General features: G+C 46.2%; 1 protein-coding gene across 4 annotated transcripts in view; it reads right to left on the bottom strand.

Annotated features, from left to right (window-relative positions):
• The window catches only part of DPF3 (double PHD fingers 3), a 328,225-nt gene that overhangs the window by 95,004 nt on the left and 213,461 nt on the right, over positions 1-19,760 (bottom strand). For all 4 annotated transcript variants that reach the window (XM_060261375.1, XM_060261377.1, XM_060261374.1 and 1 more), the window contains exons 4-5: positions 12,056-12,183; positions 11,357-11,452 (exon numbers count right to left, since the gene is read on the bottom strand). In XM_060261375.1, the coding sequence (XP_060117358.1) occupies positions 11,357-11,452; positions 12,056-12,183 (224 nt within the window). The remainder of the gene's footprint in view (positions 1-11,356; positions 11,453-12,055; positions 12,184-19,760) is intronic.

Genomic DNA, 19,760 nt, shown 5'->3' with positions numbered 1-19,760 from the left:
TGCAAGCGGCAGGACCTGGGGCCAAATGTCAAGCGCCGCTCAGGCTCTCTACACAGCTTGTCTCTTTCCAAGGTGGTTAAAGAGGGGAGTTCTGCACTGCTACAGTAAGTTGAGGCACATCTGTTGTAGCTGCTGAGCCACATGGAATTTGGGAGAATGGGGGGCAGGGATGTCTTTTCATCCAGGGGGGTGCCTGAACATAAAAAGCTTGCCTGGTAGTTATTATTTATTTATTGTATGGTAGTTACACACAGGAAGCATATCATATAAAATACATAACCAAGTTGATACAGTGGTTATGCAGACCGACTGAACTCCTCTAAATGCTAATAACTAAATTTTCAATCCACTCAGTCACAGCTGGGGAGAGTTCAAAGAGCTCTGTCATATCTCCCTGGAAAGCATGACACTCACATTCTTGTGAGTGATGGAAAATAGTTTGGTGGGCTGCACAATAATCGCATTCCGGTCTAATATTTTGCCCCATTTCAACAAGTCTGCACAACTGCCAAAGTGTGCCTGATGGTCATGGAGTATGTTGTCAGAGGTGTTAAGGGCTCATCTACAGCAACAATTCTGTCAAGAGGAAACCTTGCTTATGAGGCATGGTGAGATAGTCACCTCAGGCAACACCTTCTAGATGTTATATTTAGGTTAACAACAGATGCTGCAACTGCAAGTATGGTCATTCTAAAAAAGGTGGCAAGATATATCTAGGCCTCGGCTCAGAAAATTACAAAAATTCATCATCCTAACCAGTGTTCCCTCTAAACTGTGCGCAAGAATGGACATTCATTAACACAGGATGCCCCTCTCAGCAGCAATCTGGACCCGTTCAGGGTTTTGCACTGCCCTCTGCCCATTTTAAGATTACAGCAGTTATACTGTTATCAGGGTGTGAACTGCTCCACTCAGTAAGGGGGTGGAATTAGAGGGAACATTGATGGGCCCAGTGTAAAAACCTATCAATGGGTCCAGTGTAAAAACCTACCTATTAGTCCAAGCCTTCAATAAATAAGATTTCTTCCCACTTTTTAGATTTGGATTGGCCCATAATGTTGATTTAGCATGTGAAAATGGATCAAATTGATATTGTAGTGCACAGTTTTCCAGTTGTAGAAACTGCAGGCGGAATGGGATCCACTCTAGCATAAGCAGACCCTAAGGCAGCAGTCCCTAACCTTTTTGGCACCAGGAACCAGTTTTGTTGGAGACCCCTGCCCTAAGACATTGCACTTAGAGAGGGGCACCAGACAAGAGGCCTCCAGAAGAGCCCATGATGAACAGTGCAACTGCAAGAAGCACTACAAGTTAAAGAGTATGCCTGGCAGTATAAACTCAGATCAGGGAAACCAAATCCTCCTTCACTGAATGGCAGTTGCATCCTCTTTAAAGAAATCAAAGGCAGTGAGCAACCCCACATACATTTAATACAAAACAAAGTATTAATTTTATTGATATATCTGCAAGGTATATAGAAAGGAATTGCTCACAAAATACAAATAATCTTAGGTATAATATCATCTTGAGTGTATTTACGTTGCCCCATTGAGACAAATTTAAAGTTGCCCATCTGACCAAATCCAAAGATTTGCTTGTTAAAGTTTAGCGTAATCATGTCCAGCTGTGCTGGTTTTCTTCTTGCAGAGAGATTTTAGCACAGGAGAACGTGCCAAACCATAATCCTCTCTCTGCAATCTAAAGTGGTGCAATCCATTTTGGCCACCTCATTCTATCATAGGCATAAGCATGAACCAGGTTGTAAAAGGCAAAGGTAGAAGAAAAGTGCAAACTGGTTTGGAAATGTCAATCTTATTCCTAATGCTAGATGTGCAGTTGCTGTAGAATGGTGATTTCTTTTTCCCTGGCAGAAGGAAGTGAATTTCCCACCATTGTCTCCATGGTTTTATCTGATGAGTTTCTGCAGGAGGCCCTGCAGCTTTAGATATCAGGACCCTTCCAGAGACAAAAATAAAGCAACGGGTTCAGCCCAAAAAGGTGGCTGACTGTGTGGTTGTGAGGAAGCACTGTACACATGCTCAAAAACACTTTCTTGATATTTAAGGGGGAGGAGGGGGCTGCTACTTTGGAAGCAGGCTTCCTGCTCAAGATCTGACAACAGCTGGGCCAGTCCTTTTCTTTCAGCCTAACCCTACATCACATTCTAAAGACAAAATGGAGGAAAAGGAGAACTATGTTGTAAGCAATACTCCCTCTAAGATGTGGAGTCTTGTGAGCAAAAATTCTACTTTGTGACCTGCTAGCATTAAAGTTGTGAGCTACTGCATAAAATAGTTTGCTCTGGGCCAATTTTTCCTGAGCTAAGACACAAATGTATGAGCTGAAGGCTAAAAAACTGTGTGCTACCCCACACTAACTCAGCTTGGAGGGAACACTGGTTGTAAGTATCTTTGGGTCCCAAGAAAAGCATTGTATAAATATCTAAATAAACAGATCTGAACATTCCATTGCATGTCTCTCAAGGGAGAAAAAGCTTGCCTCTTTCCCAACTTTACATTCATTTTCTAACCCTCATTTCCCTCCCTGGGATGGAAATAGAGCCGGCGACTAGGCCTGGCGCCCGAGGCCTAGTGGACACCCACCCACGGGCCGAGGGATAACCCGTCTGTCGCTCAGTCCCACCCTCTGCCTCACCTTCCCCTCTGACTCATACATAATCGTCCCTTGCAGCCAAGATAAACGGGTGGGGAAAGGGTGGCTGGGAGGAAGGAGCTGCGGCGAGCTCTGCATTGGAGAGCTGCCTCCTGAGCCGTTCAGCCTCCCGCTGCGCCCCTGCTTCATGCCTTGCTCGGGGAAGGTCCCGGCTGCTGGGGAACGGGCACAGGCAAAGCCCACCAAGCCTGCGGTTCAGTCGACCCCGCCCTGGAAAGTCCCTCTCGTGCCTTTGTTAGTGGGCCAGGCAGCTTCCCCTTCTTCAACTCTAGCTCTACCCGCAGGCGAGGGGCTTGAGTCGGGACTCATTGTGGGCCTTGCGAGTGCCTGCTTGTGCTTGAAGAGGCAGCTGACTCGGGAGCAGGTCCTCCGTTTCCCTAAACGAGGCACGGCTGCAAAAATGGCAACGCGGCGCAGTGCAACATCCGCCTTTCGAGTCGCTCTAGAGCTCCACGTCTCTCTCCCTCGCTCCCTGCCCCGAGATGGCATCATCGCCCCGCCCCTGCGGGAGGAAGTTCCAGCACTGTCCTCCAAGGGGCGCTGGGCTGCCTCCAAACCTCGCCTCTGCTGCTGTGCCCAAGAAGGGGTTTCTTTTTGGCCGCCGTTAGAAACACGGCCATTGTTCGGGACCCCCCTTGGCAATGCGGGGACCCCCCAGACCTGGGGCGACCCGCCCCCCCGCCCCCCCCCCCCACACCACTGTCGAGATGGTATCCCAGGGTCCTGAGGATGTGGGCAAGGGCTGTAACAACCCTGAGGGTTTGGCTGGGATGTCTTTGGCCCGTCGGCAGACGTCACAGGAGCTGACATAACGGGCAACATCGGAGCGAACTCGTGGCCACCAGAATTCCCGTGTCAGCAAGTGGGTGGTCTTATGCTGTCCAAAGTACCCGGCAGGTAACGAGTCGTGGGTCAGGCGTAGCACTTCTGCCCGCAAGGGCCCGGGCGGCACATAGAGGCGTTCGCGGTGTAGCAAGAGGCTGCCTCGAGTCGTGAACTTGCCTGTTGAGTCATCTTGGAGTGCCTGGAGGTGTTGCTGGACCCAGGGATCATTGGCCTGGCTAGCACGAATGTCCTCCACGAGTGCTGGTGAAGTGGAGGTGGCTGCAAACACTGAGGGCGGCAGGATGGGAGCAGCAAGCGCGGTCTCAGTTGAAGCAGGGGCGTATTCCGGTTTCCGCGAGAGTGAGTCTGCTTTCCGGTTCTGAGTATGGGGGATGTAGGAGACCCGGAAGTCGAAGCGGGAGAAGAATAGGGACCACCGGATCTGGCGCTGGTTGAGACGGCAGGTGGTCTGGAGGTGCTCCAAGTTCCGGTGGTCGGTGAGCACTTGAACAGGGTGGCGAGCCCCTTCGAGGTAATGTCTCCAAACCTCAAAAGCCGCCTTGATCGCGAGCAACTCCCTCTCCCAGATGGTATAGTTCCTCTCTGCAGCAGTGAGCTGGCGCGAGTAATAGGCACAGGGCTGGAGTGGCTGGGATGGCTCCTCGCGCTGGGACAGCACTGCTCCCAGGGCCACGTTGGAGGCATCAGCTTCCACCGTAAAGGGAAGCTGGGGGTTGGGGTATCTCAGAAGTGGCCCGGTGGCAAAGTGGGTCTTCAGGGTGGAGAAGGCGTTATCGGCCTCTGGGAACCAGCGGAAGGGTTCTTTGGGGCAGAATAGTTGAGTCAGGGGTGTGGTCAGGGATGCATAGGCCGGGATGAATTGCCGATAGTAGTTGGCAAAACCAAGGAACCGCTGCAGGTCTTTGCGATTCTGAGGAGCCTGTCAGGTCAGGACCGCTTCCACTTTTCTGGGGTCCATGAGGATTCCCTGCGGTGACACAATGTGACCAAGGAACTCGACGGAGCGCAGGTCAAAGTCGCACTTCTCCAGCTTGGCGTAGAGGCCATGGGCTCGTAGGCGCTGCAGGACCTGGCGGACGTGCTCGGCGTGCTGGGCAGGATTGCGCGAGTAAATCAGGTTGTCATCCAGGTATATGATCGCGAAGCGGTCGAGCAGGTCCCGGAATACGTCATTCATGAACCTCTGGAAGACAGCGGGGGCGTTGGTCAATCCGAAGGGCATCACCAGGTGCTCGTACTGCCCGTATCGGGTCCCAAACGCGGTCTTCCACTCGTCTCCGGGCCGTATGCACACCAAATTGTACGCTCCACGGAGGTCCAGCTTGGTGTAGATTTGGGCCCCCTTTAAGCAATCCAAGAGTTCAGGGATCAGTGGTAGAGGGTACCGGTCACGGATGGTGATCTTGTTCATGGCCCGGTAGTCACTGCACAGCCGGAGCTCCCCACTTTTCTTCTTCACGAAGAGGACTGGGGCAGACAGGGGAGAGGTTGAGGGTCAGATGAACCCGCTTTTCAGGTTCTTGTCCAGGAAGTCTCACAGAGCTGCCAGCTCAGGCTCCGACATTGGGTACAGACGCCCCACCGGGAGTGGTGCCCCAGGTACCAAATCAATGGCACAGTCATAGGACCGGTGAGGGGGAAGCTGATCAGCTCCTGTCTCTTCAAAGACATCGGCAAAATCCGCATACTTCTGAGGGAGCTGAGGACCACCACTCGGGATGCCGGCTGCCAGAGTGGTGGGAGGAGTCAGATGGGGGCATGGGTCTCGGAAGCGTAGTTCCTGCTGGGCCCAGTCCACGATGGGGTTGTGCAGCTTCAGCCAGGAAAGGCCTAGAATCAGCGGGAAGCGAGGCATGCGGGCGACATCAAACTGCAGCTGTTCTTGGTGCTGCTGGACGTGGAAGGTGATGGGACAGGTCTCCTGGGTGACGGGGCCAGAACGGAGGAGGCGCCCATCAATAGCCTCCACCAGCGTCGGAATCTCTTTTGTCTGCACTGGGATCTGGTGCTGCTTTACAAAGGCGGCATCTACAAAACAGTGGGCCGCTCCCGAGTCCAGCATGGCATACATGAACAGCCAGCGTCCATCGGGCAGACGGTGTTTGACTGGTAGCAGGAACAGGCCCAGGGTATCAGCCTGCTGTTCGGAGGACCCAGCTAGTCGCCCCAGGCTGGAGGGTCCACTTACGCCTGGGGCTGACCTTTTGGCGGCGGTGGCAACGAAGGTCCGGGTAGCCAACGCTTAGCAGGGCAGCCAGAGGCATAGTGGCCTGCTGTGCCGCAGTAGAGGCACAGATTCTGCATGCGGCGTCTGGCCTTTTCTTCTGGAGTCAGGCGGGGTCGAGCAGCTCCAAGCTGCATAGGCTCACCCTCGTCTCTGGTACTAGCTGGGGATGGGAGAGGAGCCAAGTGGCACGGCGCAGAGAGCTGGCGCCCTCTCGTCTTGGCTTGGCGGCGACTTTCCAGGCAACCATCGATGTGGAGGCAGAGGGTGATAAGTTCTTGGAGCGTGGGTGGCTGCTCCACCCTGGCCAGTTCGTCCAGGACTTCCTCTGCCAACCCCTCAGTAAACTGGTCCATCTGAGCAAACTCATTCCACGCCAAGTCTTGGGCCAGGAGCTTGAATTCGGTGGCATACTGAGCCACCGAGGATTTGCCTTGTTTCAGGGCCCTGATTTTCCGGTTGGCTGTGGCTGCTTGGACTGGGTTTGAGAAGGCAGCAGACAGGTGGGCCTCAAACCCCTGGTAATCAGTCAGTAGGGGAGAGGACCCAACCAGTAGGGGTGTGGCCCACTTGGCCGCCTGCCCCTTTAACAGACTAATAATAAAACACACCTTTGTCTTGTCATTGGGGAAGTCCCGTGCTCTTAGTTCGAAGTACAGCCAACACTGCGCCAGAAAAGCAGGAAATTCTTCCACGGCACCCCCAAATCTGTCAGGTGGGGGAACTGGGCACTTGGCTGGAGCACTGGCCGCAGGTTGTTGCTGCAAGTGCACTACTGCCTGTGTCAGCTGCTGTACCTGGGCTTGGAGGGCAGCCAGTAGTCCTGCGGTTCCACTTGCTTCAGCATCCATCCTGTGGAATGGGTGTTTGTGGTGGTGGAAGCAATCTGTCACGGGCTGGGGCCAGGTCAGGCAGAGTCCAGGGGCGATCACTTTTACATCTCTCACCAAGTCTTGGGCATTACTTAGGACCAAATCCAGGATCGCCCCACCCCTGGTAGGTTCTGAGACCATCTGTTCCATAGCACAGTCATTGAGAGCATCAAGAAACTCAATCTCTTTCTCTCGACCAGAACACATATTGACCCAATCAATCTGCAGGTAGTTAAAATCCTTTCATCATATTATAATTGACTTCTGTCTTTTGATTTGGTGGGCGATAAGAAACTCCCATAGTTAAATTTCCTTTTGGGCCCTCTATTTCAATCCAAAGCATTTCTAGAAGGGAATCTAATTCTCTGACCTCAGTCTTACTGGACCGTATACCCTCTCTGACATACAGAGCCACCCCACCTCCAACCCTTCCCTCCTTATTCTTCCGATATAACTTATATCCAGGAAATTATGAAATAATTATACAACTCACGGCCTGGTTGCTAATAGGCCACGGACCAGTACCAGTCCACGGACCAGGGATTGGTAATCCCTGCTCTATGAGATCCAATGCCCCCTGGTGGGTCATTAGATGAGCTAGTAGAGGACTGGTACTCCCAGCTATGGCACGGCAATGCTTTGGCATGGCAATGAAGAGGGTACCGGGGGCAACATCATTGATGGCCATAGATAGCCGGGAGTACCAGTCCTCTACTAGCTCATCTAATGACCCACCAGAGCACAGGCATTTTGCAGCACTCAATATTAGTGGGGGAGCAAGCCTTGTGCATCTTTCAGCACACCGACTTCAAAACCAAAATAAAATTTACATGTTTTTAAATGGTCAGTCACATGATGGATATTTATTAATTTCTACCTGTTTTGTTATTCTTATTTTGCTCCTTAGATTTTGGCACAGTGTACAAAGGGAATAATAACTTGTAACTGCACGCAACAGTTGCTAAGTGATGTGCAAAATCTGTATCCAAACATACATGTTCATATGCTTGTCTTTTGTAGCACACACTCTCAAATTTCAGGCCTTATTGCTCTTTCTGTCTTTTCTAGACAACAAAGTCCTTTAAATTGCTCTCTGGGAAACTATATTTCCTTGGCCTTCAACTCTCTCCACCAACGCTCCCAGTAATTTCATGGCTGGCCTCAGGGGGCCTGGCAAATCAACAGCCACCCCAGAGGTTCAAACCTGAATGCCACGTGTTTGCTGTCAGTGCTTCAGTATGTGGCATTCAGTCATCCACGGCTGCCTTCAGCCTCCTGCCGTTATGCAGCAAGGAATTGATGTATATAGCCTGAAAGCTTCAGCAGAGCAGCCTTGGAGCTCTCAAATGGAGCCAAACAGGGATGCTTGCCAGAAGGACAGATGAAGGGATCCAAGATTAAAAATGAAATCATGCTGTAGGAAAGGAAGGGACGTGCACAAATTTGGAATGACCAGCACATCAGTTCCTCTGCACTAGTTCTGTAGCTGTGCCTTTGATTCCACATTTGAGCCATACATTTATGAGCCTAGGCTGTAAATTTATAGGCCACAGAAGACTCCTTCTGAAAATGGTTTCCTTATAACACATGGGTAGGACTATTTATTTATTCTCAAATTCAAAGAGAAGAAATTACAAAGTGCTTTCTTCAATTTTACCTTTTATATGTATTCTAACTAGGGCCAGGCTACCAGGAACAAACCACACAAGAGTTCCCGTGTTTCAACTGCTTTCCACCATCAACTTTTAAGATCAATATATACCACAGGTTGCTTTCTCACATGTCTCCTGTCTCTGTGATCTGAAGGTACCCACCTCCATACATATATCTATATATATACTCTGTCACTTAAAGTACACCAGGGTCAAAGTGCATTGAGCATGCTAAAGGTGACATTTGAGGTGGCTGCTCAAATCATTACCTCTATCTCTATGGTAACAGGTAGAAGCTCAAGTGTGTCTTTCAGAAGTATTGTAAGATATTTTGGTTTTCAGGGTTAGGGTTAGAATAAAATGGAAGAAAGCTGGGACTTCAAATATGATTCTGAGCACACTGTATTAAACAAATCTTACATGCATGTGAATCATTAACGATATTATGCAACAGGTTCCGATGTTAGTAAAATCAACAATCAAATAATACACCAGAAAAAAATTGTACTATCACACTAATGTGTGTAAACACACTATTTAACAGTACAAACAACATTCACAATATTCAATCACACAGTTCCTTTCCTTAAGGATGCAGCCTAACACGGTATACTCAGAGTTCTCATTAGGCGTTCCCACAGAGTCCTTTTAAAGGTCCATGCACATTCCAATGTGCATTCCTCAAGTCCATTCCTCTTTCCTCTATATGTATACAGAGAAACAGAAGTTTTGAATCACATGAGTTGATCCATGTTTGAAAAATGTATACAGTGGCTCTGTGAAGCAGCATCAGTGAGAGATAAAGACTGAAGAAGGACCATGGGCACAAAACCGTGGAAAAGCCTAGGGGTATGGTACCACATTCTCTCTTTGGAACATTACACCTATGTTCACAGTTAATACCAGAAGGGTCCCATCCAATCAGACATACAGAGGAAAGAGGAAAGGACTTGAGGCATTTGCCCATTGGAATGTGCATGGACCTTTAAATGGACTCTGTGGGAACGCTTCATGTGAGTATACTGTGTTAGGCTGCGTGCTTAAGGAAAGGAACTGTGTGACTGAATATTGTGAATGTTGTTTGTACTGTGTTAAATAGCGTGTTTACACACATTAGTATAATAGTACAATTTTTTCTGGTGTATTATTGATCTCGAACTGCTAACAGCTGACAAGCTTTCAGCACACACAGAGCCAAATAAATAAACAAATAAACTGACAGTTTTTCTTTATAGTCTAATATAAGGATTCAGTGGAATAAAAAGAAGGACTGGCACACCACATTGTCCTATTAGCAGGCCCGGTGCATCCCAGTAGGCCACAGAGGCAGAAATGGGCACTCCCTCCCTCAAGTGTGTGCTCCTTGGATATTTGTCCATGCATCATGCTGCCCCGTCGCTCTCCTTCCCTGCTCTGCAGACCTAGAAAGGTGAGAGCAGTGGGGCAGGGCAGTAGCACATGCACTCTGTGAAGCCTGCCTTCCCTTGCACAGGAAGGCAGCCTCTGAAGAGCGCATGTGCCCGCTGCTCTCGCCTTCCTGGGTCTGTGCAGACCCAGGAAGGAGAGCAGAGGGGCGGTATGTGAACTCTTTGGAGCCTGCCTTTCCTTACAAGGGAAGGGCAGGATTCAAAGAGCGCACATGCCGCCCCATCACTAGGTTCTGCCAGGCGTGAGGATGGGGCCTAGGGCACCAGAACCCCTGGTGCTGGCCCTGCCCGTTAGAATTATACAAATAAACAGGGGAGCAAGCAAATGAGAGTTAACTGAAAACTGGACAACCAGGTTTCTTATACATGCTGACAACTTGAGGTGACCCAAATGGCTAGCAGTCCTAATGGATTTCACTCAGCCATGCAGCATATGGCACAGCTCATTTCCTTCAGCTTCCTTAGTTTACTGTATGAAGCTCTATACATTACCATCTAGCAACCATTTTTAATTAAAGAGCCAAATGACATCAAAATTCAAACCAAGAGATGACCAAAGAGGCATTATAAGAAAGTTCATAACTGCATAACTGAAAATACAACCCTTAACATGTTGGTTAATAATCCATACAGTTTTCAGAGCCCAAATTTTGGTTGTTGTGAGTCCTTTATTGGTAAGTGGCAGAGATGGGGTCTTTTTGCAATTGTTTTAGTGCACTGAAATAAATTCTGCACCTGCTTTGCACTTGGATTGTCACTATCATTTCCTTGCTGTAAAACATCTCTTAGAAGCCCTTTAGTCCTGAAAAAATCTTTGCCAGCCATTCTCTTCCCATACTGGTTATTCTAGCCTCCTATCCACCCCTACAATGCACCTTAACTTAAAAATCTGCCTTGAGTCTCTGCGATTATGTTTTGGCTATTAATAAAGCAAAGAAATAAGGTTTTTTTAAAAGTCATACTTGGTTCTCTTCTGAACCACAATTGGTTCTAGAGGCACAGGTTACAGACCCCTGATCTTGTGGATCACAGGTCCATTGCTTTTCCATATGAATATCACAAAGGTGTTTGTTTATATTTGGCTACTGTAAAGAAACCCCTGCTGTGAATCTGCCACTGATGGCTTGCAGAGACTGGTGCTCATTCAGTCCCAAGAGCCTCCGTCCTGCTGCAGTTCACTCCAGAGGTGAGGGAGGGCCAGAACGGCCGGATGAAGAGTGGGAGGTGAGGTGGCTCTGAATGTGTTCCTGTCTTCACGCTGTGTGGGTTTCTTTCCAAGAGATCTGATTATTGAGAGCATCCAGCTGCAGAGCCATGCAGAGAGCGCTGATCAATAGCCAGCTCTTCCATGCACTGAGATTGCCAAGGGAAAAGATACAGTTCTAGTTCCTCTGCAAATATGAATAAAACAGCACCAAAAAATGTTACAGTATCCACACAAATATCAATACCCAGATATCTGTCCATTTTGTACAGCTCCAGCAAAATTGCTTTTATTACAACTGACAGATGAAAGCAAAATCACTGAGTGAAAACACAAAAGTGAGCATACCACAGAAAGATATTAAATTTAATTGGATAAATTTGGTCATATAACATATTTTTAAATGCAGACATAAATAAGAATTCTAGGCTTCTTTCAACATAGGTAAGGCAACCTACCCGTCCTCTGGGCCTGTTCTTCCGTTTTGGAATATCTTCTTCCATCTCTTCCTCCTCATTCACTTCATCTGCATTTTCATCATTTTCCAAAACCCTCTGTGGTTAAAATAATGAATGGTAACTAAAAACAAGTCTAGAGCAACAGAAGATCCTTAACAGAAGGGCAAAGACAGATGAAAGCAGATCTTAGGAATATATTTACTTTATGTGTTATGAGACAGAGCAACACAGATCAGACCACTGCAAGAGTGGAAGCTCTAAACAGGAACTCAAGCCATGTATGAAGCAGGGCTGTGCCAAGTGTTTTCACTGAAACATTTTTGGCATGAAAAATAGGATAGAAGAACAAGGCCAGCCCTAGACTGTCTGGCACCCTAGGAAAGGCTAACCTGGCATCTTCCCCCCCCCCCCCGCACTCATAATGTCACTGAGTCACATGGTGGAGTGGCCAATTCGGTGCCCCCAGAAGGCCAGTGCCCTAGGCAATTGCCTAGTTTGCCTAGTGGCAGTGCCGGCTCTGATCAAAAGGTTCTAGAGATGTGGGGGTGGAGACTGGAGAGGGCAGGGTCTGTAGGATACAATGCCAGCTTAAGTCTTAGACTCCACCCTCCAAAGCTGTCATTTTCTCCAAATCCCACTGGGAAGCTGGCAAGCCTAATTATTGGAAATCTGCCCCAGAACCAAATAATTTGCTATTACTTGGATTTCTTGTAGAGTATCCTCCTCTTTAGTATCTATCTTTTTTTCAAGTCCTTCTCCACGCAACAGGGCTTCCAGTGTGGTCCCCTCTGATGTAAAACCATCTTTCTTCAGAGGCAGGTCAACTTCTGATAAACCAAACAAAACAGTTTTAATTATTTCATGAGGAGTGCAGGATATAAAAAGCAAGCTTAAGTAACAGAACATATGAAATATAAAGACTTTAACAGGAGTCTCGTGCATTTGTTTTTTGAGAAGTTTGTGTACCTCATCTGCTATACTCAGGGTTGACAGGTCCCTCCAGGCAGTTGGAATGGGGGGGGGGGGAGGATTTACCAGGAACAGAAGGGAGGCCTAGGCTATGTCCCCAGCAATGTGGTGATGTCACTTACAAACAGTGTTCTCTCTAAGCTGAGTTAGTGTGAGCTAGCTCACAGTTTTTTAGCCTCTGGCTCACACATTTTTTGTCTTAGCTCAGGAAAAATGGCGCTAGAGCAAACTAATTTCTGCAGTAGCTCACAATTTTAATGCCAGTAGCTCAAAACTTTAATGCCAATAGCTCACAAAGTAGAATTTTTGCTTGCAAGACTCCACAGTTTAGAGGGAACATTGCTTATGGCATGTACTGGAAGTGATATCAACACAGCCTGGGCCTCCCTCCTTGGGGGGTGGGGCCTGGGGGATGCCCCAGTTCCGGGGGCGGGGGGGGGGGCTGGCAGATCTAGCTCTACTACTCAGCGCTAGGTTTCCCAACAGGCAGACTAAACATGTGCTTAGGGCACCAGCAAAGCAGGGGCAACAAGAATGAAAAATTTGGGAAGGGGAATGATATGTCAGCAAAGTCTATAAAGACTTTTAATGTCAGCATAGATGTAAGTTTTGTGTCTGTTCAAAAATAAAATAAAATAATTATTTCATAGTTTAGTATTGTTTTTATTTTAAATTGCATATGGGGAGATCCATAATATTTTCAGTGCTTAGAACCTTTAACAGTCTTACTCTGGTTCTGCTACTTCTGTAAGGATTCTCCCATCTAACATGACATTTAGGTAATTTGAGAGGAAGGCAGTAGACTCCTGGCCTTTCAGCAGATCACATCATCACTACGGATGTGCACATTTCCAACATTATACATACAAACATAAACATTCCTTTTTCAAATGTGTCCTTTAGTGTCTATAAGTGTGTCCTTTAGTGCCAGGCTACTGACACCTATAAAGGCAGTTTCACAACTGAAAGTAACATTTTAATTTACATTTTCAGATATCATAAATGAGTAGAAGATGACAAGGCAAAAGGAAATCCTCACAGAGAAATGATGATCTGGATGGGTGGACTGGATTTTTTTTTATATACCTGCCAAAAATTTATAGTATGTCAAAGAACTGGCCCTTGCAAGCTGGCGAGTAGTGAAATGTGTCACAAATGTAGTATTCATACTGTCATTATATAGCAGGGCATAGTTAACAAGTAACTAAAGATGACAGCAAATTCAGAATGTGTGTACCACAGAAACACACTGAAGATAGCCATTTGCTTTTCAGTCCATCAACATATGAAGTTGTGGGGCTTGAAGATCTCCCAGAATTACAACTCATCTTCAGACTACAAAGATCAGTTTTCCTAGAGAAAATGGTTGCTTTGGAGGCTGGAGTGGTTGGAATTATATTCTACTGAGGTCCCTCCTCTCCCCAGAGTTCATCCCCAAATCTCCTGGAATTTCCCAACCCAGAGTTGGGAGCCCTATCTCTCATGGTCAGTCCTATGCACTCTAACTGGTAGCAGCTTTTCATGGTTTCACATAGAGGTCTCTCTCACTATTGGCTACCTGATCCTCCCACTGGAGAAAGTAGGGGCAAGACGTGGGAGCATCTACATGCAAAGCAGGTCTACCACTGAGCAAACTATTAAGACTGGCCACATTATAATGATAAAGACTCATACTCAGTAGTAGTTCCAATACATTCACATATATACCATCTCAAAAAAAGCCAAATAATAGTACCAACTTTAAACTGGAATTAAAACGGCAGCTCATCAATATCCTGATATGTTTATATGTTCTGCAAATGTTCACTGGATGGGAGGGGATACTATGGCTGTCATAAGATCCAGTGTCCAGGGCGGGGGGCTGTCATATACATACTTTATTGTACATCCACTTTCCAGCTTCCCTTAAAGGGTGCTCTTTACTAAGTGAGAGAGAACAGTCCACGCAGATTATTCCTAGTCTGGACTGTGCCTTGTAGAAAGGCTGTTGTTAGTAAAGCAACCCAGCCCAGTGGAATAATTTTTACTTATAACCTGAAGACCCTGCATAAAAAAGGGATTAGTCAAATTCCCTCAGGAAAGTGGTTCATGGTCACAGTTAAAGCAAACAACTTACAAATTAAAACACCTCTTTCTTTTTACCTTCGATTTTTAAAAAGGTGTTGCATTTTTGTACAAGAAAGCACAAACCTACACAGAATCAGCTGCCATACAAGCAAGTGTCTCTACGTACCAAAGCAGCTCCATTTTCAGTTCTAAATGGAAACAGAGCTACTTATTCGAAGAGTTCTAGTGGCAGATACTGTGAAAAAATGAAAGCAATTCAACTTCCCAGAACAAGGCTTATACAAACACAGAGTCACATTGATTCTTTGAACTGGTTTATTTTCATAAACAAATACCGTGTACAATTCTATATCATGAATTATTTATTCCACAAGATGCCATTTAAGATGGCAAATGGCATAGCCAAAGCTGTAGCCCAGATCACTTTAAAAATAATGCTATACAAACCATCCTACATAGCACAGGGAGATCTACTGCAGGGCAAATGTAGCCACTGAGCTCATTAACAGGATGTGGCAGGATATACCTTAAAGGGCAAAATCAGTGGCTCAGTGAGCAATTAAATCTCATGTCCACTTCAAATGAGAATCTATCAGTGTCACAAGAGGGCACAGTTTCAGATCAATTTCTGTTTCCTGCCCCTAGAATATTTATTTATGGTAGAATATTGGGAACAATGGAAGTCAAAAAGAATATCATAAAATATGCCATGGGGGAAAAAACAGATTAAGCCCACTCTTCTTCTGGGAAATATGCAGAGAGAGAAGCTGCCTGTTAGCTGTCGAGTTTGCAAAAGATACCATCTTTTGGGATGGTGCTCTCTGCCAGCAGATGGGAGTGCCCCAGGGGAAATGGTGGTGAAAAATCCAGACAAGCTGCATCCATCCATCCATCATATTGCTCATTTCCACATCTCCAAGGCATGAATATAGCATTAGAGTGAAAGTGAAAGAAACACAGAATTTTAAGGATGGGGGGGGGGGGGGGAATACACAAATATGTGTGCCTTAGTGACTGGATTTTGTGTCAATGGTGAATATAATATCCAGAAACTGGTTATTATTGTTAAAAGAAAAAAAAAAACTGTGGGTCACATCTACACAGTCATTTTTACAGGTTTTAAAATGGGAATCTTCAAAGGAATTTGCAGTGTCTGCCAGGATGGAAAATGTTCTGCAGAGCTCTTTTTGAATGTCAAAATGTCTTCTTCCCATGTCAAACAATTCTAAACCATTCCAGATCTCTGCACTGTTCACCAGTGTCCATTTCACCATATATCTTTAACACCATATCTTTTCTGACTGTGACCTGACTTGGATCCTATCTGTCATTTCCCTCCACTCTAACAATTCCCCTCAGTCCAGCACTTTCCTCTTCTGATTATCTTTCAGCCTTATGATTGACTGGGAGACCCAATGGCAGTGCATATCTTGTGTTAAAAGTTACCCAAGGTCAGGGCCAGTGCTAGGCTTTCTGGAGCCCTTGGCAAATCACCCACTAGCACCCTCCCCATTATTAAAAATATAGGGAAAATGAAGAGCACAAAACTTGAAACTTTTCATTTTTAATTTACTGATTTTTAATTTATTTATTTTTTTAAAAAAATGTGATATGTTATAAAAAAATTGTGATAATTAGTGCTTGCTGGCCACACCAGGAAAGAGGGTGGTGGAATAGGATGAGGTGGGAGACCAACACGCATATTGGGGAGAGGGGGGTGGTTTGCCTTTGTTGAGGGCAGTTTGGTGATGGGAGAAAAGGTGACAGTGGTCAGGGGCCAGAGTAATGTGTCTGGGAGGGAGCATTGGCCCAGCAACAGACATTGATCTAGCCCCTAGAGCTGCCAACTCCAGACCAGAAAATTCCTAGAGATTAGGGGTTGGAGGCTGGGGAAGGCAGGCTTTGGGAAAGGGAGAGACCCAGCACAGTACATTAGCTTAACAGTCCAGACTCCAAAGCAGTAATTTTATCCATGGGGAAATGATTGCTATGGTCTGGAGACCAACTGTAATTCCAAGAGATCTCCAAACCCCACCTAGAGGTTGGCAACCCTAAGAACATTTGATGTCAACATTAAAAAAAAGATATGAGCCTTGTGAGATATAGTAATACTCATAAGCTTTACCTATTTCATATCTGTTATTTTTGGGGGCCAACATAGTATCAAGGGCCTAATCAAACTTTTAAAGACGTATGGGGGATTTTTGAGGGTTTTTCTTTTTAACAATTTAATATTCCAAGAGCAATGGGATAATTGGGCACTTGCATTGCTGGTTTTCTTCCCTTCCAGCAAGGCCAGCTACTCTGGTAAGATGAAAGAAAGTAAGAATTGGTATGCACTGGGATTTTGCAGTTCCACAGAACACTGGTGTTATAAATTACAGTGCAAAGGAAGGGTGTCTTTGAATTTCAAACCAGTTTCACATTTGACATAAAGGAATTCTGTGAGCTTTCCCCCAAAACCAGTCTCCCTGCATTAATTTTTCAAGTCTCTGGTGTTTTAAAGGCTTTACTTCTCAGTAAGGAATATCCTTCAGAAGTGTCTTGACACACTAAAAATGTTGTTTTTCATCATAGTCATTGATACAATTATTAGTGTGATTTATATTTGATGTTCCCTGTCAGTCTATTTTGTGAGCTTAAGAAAGGTCACAATGGGTTAGATCCAAAATGGCACAAATTAAAGGAATCTGTGAAAAAACCCACCTCCAGCTTTCCCCCACCTATCCTTTGTGTCCCACCAAAGCATCTCTATCAGCAGCAGAAAAAGGAGAGAAAGGTGGGGAGAAGAATCTTCACTAGAAATGTTAAATTTCCAGAAATGTTGAAGCCATGAAAAAACAATGTGAGGGGGTGGATGTTTGAAAATATTTATTTTATTGGATTTATATCCCGCCCTCCCCACTGAAATAGGCTTGGGGCAGCTTGCAGGCCCAACAGCAATTTAAAACATAGGAACATTATAAAAACAATAAAACATAGTGGATGCTATAAAACAACTATACCACTGCGTTAATATATTCATTTATTTAATCAGATTTATATCCTGCCCTCCCCTGACAGGGTCAGGGTGGCTAACGACAAACAAAAGCGACATAAAATATTAAAAAAACAAAATATACAATATTATTTTCTTGGTCTTCTTCATCGCCACAGTTGTATCCAAGTGGTCCAGGTGGTATTAGAGTGCAGGTTCATGCCTCAGGTGGTCAGCTCCAGGGCATTCATGCAGCCATTGAAATATATGCAATAGTTACTTTCCTAGCAAACCTGAATTTCTGCAGAACACTGCACAGTCAGACCAGGAAAATGTCGGGTGAAATCCAGTTTCAGTCACTGGCTAAGGCTGGGTAACTGCCACACAATCTGTCTGACCCCCATAGGGTTGTTACAAAATGGGGCAGGACCCATGTACATTGCAGGGCTGCCAAGTCCAATTCAAGAAATATCTGGGGACTTTGGGGATGGAGACATTGGGGGTGGAGCCAGGAGGCATTGGGGATGGAGCCATAAGCAAAGCTGTGACAAGCACAATTGAACTCCAAAGGAAGTTCTGGCCATCACATTTAAGGGGACCACATACCTTTTTAATGCCTTCCCTACATTAGCAATAATGAAGGATAGGGGCACCTTCTTTTGGGGCTTATGAAACTGGACCCCCTGTCCAATCTTTTTGAAACTTAGAGAGCATTTTGAGGAGATTCATCAGATGCTACACTGAAAATTTGGTACCTCTACCTCAAAAAAGCGCCCCTCCAGAGCCCCAGATACCCCGGGATTAATTCTCCATTATACCCTATGGTCCAGCAGACATTTCCCTCCCCCCCCCTTTTCTGATGACCCTGAAGCTCTGGAGGGCCTCCAAACCAGGACTCCGCTGCCCCCACCTGGGGATTGGCACCTCTACTCAAGAGTTGCTGAACTTTCAAGTTTTTCACAGTAACATAAGGCAACCAAAGGTTCAAGATTATCTTCACACTATGCAAACGACCTCTGCAAGGATTGTGCAACAAACGGAGGGTCTGGGCTCCTTTCACAGCCATGTTGTTCTGCCTCCTCCCCCACCCCACTCCCCTTCAGCCTTAAAGATGCAGACACATCATCCAAAGAGGAAGGCTTTCTCAAGTAGAGACTGAAGCCTCTGGAGGGGGAAAGTCACATAATGGCTGTGGGAGCGGGGCTTCCCCCGCCAGCCAGCTGACTGGGTTGGGAAGGAGCCTGGGGAGAACCCCCGCTGGGACCTGGGGATTGGCAAGCCTAATACATTGCCTGAGCTCCATGCAGGATAACAGTGAATAAAATAAATATAAATTTATCTTGATAGCTAAGAGTGGTACCTTCACCTACAGAGGCAGTTAAACTACTGATTACTCAGTACTTGGAATAAACCACAAGAAATAGCTATCAACAGGGCTTTTTTTGTAGCAGGAACTTCTTTGCATACTAGGCCACACACCCCTGATGTAGCCAATCTTCCAAGAGCTTACAGGGCTCTTAGTACAGGGCCTACTGCAAGCTCCAGGAGGATTGGCTATATCAGGGGTGTGTAGTCTAATATGCAAAGGAGTTCCTGCTACAAAAAAAAAAGCCCTGGCTATCAACACAAAACTTTACTAATGTGCTTCTCAGGAGATTTGTCCAGTCATAGCTTGAGATTAAATACCAGAGTAGATGGACTTTCCATGTGAGATCTGTCAAGGCAATTCTTAAAACAAGCCCAGAAATGATACTGAGTGTATCTGAAAAAGAAACACAGAAGTTTGCACCCTCTACCATTTATCCAAGTGACAGCATAAACTGTGAGAAGGAGAGCCAAATCTCCCACACTCAATAAATTATTCTCATTGCTGCCATCTCCTCCCCTGACCAAAAATAGTAAAGATTGTGTTGGGAGGAGGAGAAATCCTTCCAAGGGGAAAAGCAAATGATAATGAAGGGGGTGAGTGGTGGTGCCTCCACATTTTCCTTCATTTGATTAATGATGAGCCAAAAAGCTGTGGGTCTCAGCCACAAGATTGATGGCTGCAGAGAGGCTCCACAGTGAAGAGACGAATGACTGGTCATTTGCCCTTGATTTGCAGAGAAATGTCTTTCCTAAACAGCCGTACCAAATGCAGTCATGTCATGTTCCAGTTAGAAAGAGAGATTAAACACTAGCAGATGGAGCCACCTGGGGTGCCTCACCCCCTAGAAGGGCAGAGAGTCCAGACTCCTTTGGGTGCTCAGAGAAGGTCGGTGTGTCCCTTCATTAACATCTGGCTGCAAGGTTTGTTGAGCTATTCTCCCTCCCCCAGACAGTCATTTGCCTGCAGAACAAAAAAAGGCCTAGGTGAGTGCTGGGGGAGGAAAGGATGTTAGAAGCTGAACA

The sequence above is a fragment of the Heteronotia binoei genome, chromosome 21 (assembly GCF_032191835.1).
Source record: "Heteronotia binoei isolate CCM8104 ecotype False Entrance Well chromosome 21, APGP_CSIRO_Hbin_v1, whole genome shotgun sequence".
Classification (NCBI taxonomy): Eukaryota; Metazoa; Chordata; class Lepidosauria; order Squamata; family Gekkonidae; genus Heteronotia; species Heteronotia binoei.
The sequence above is the reverse complement of the archived record's forward strand: the minus strand, read 5'-3'. Positions and strand labels throughout refer to the sequence as shown.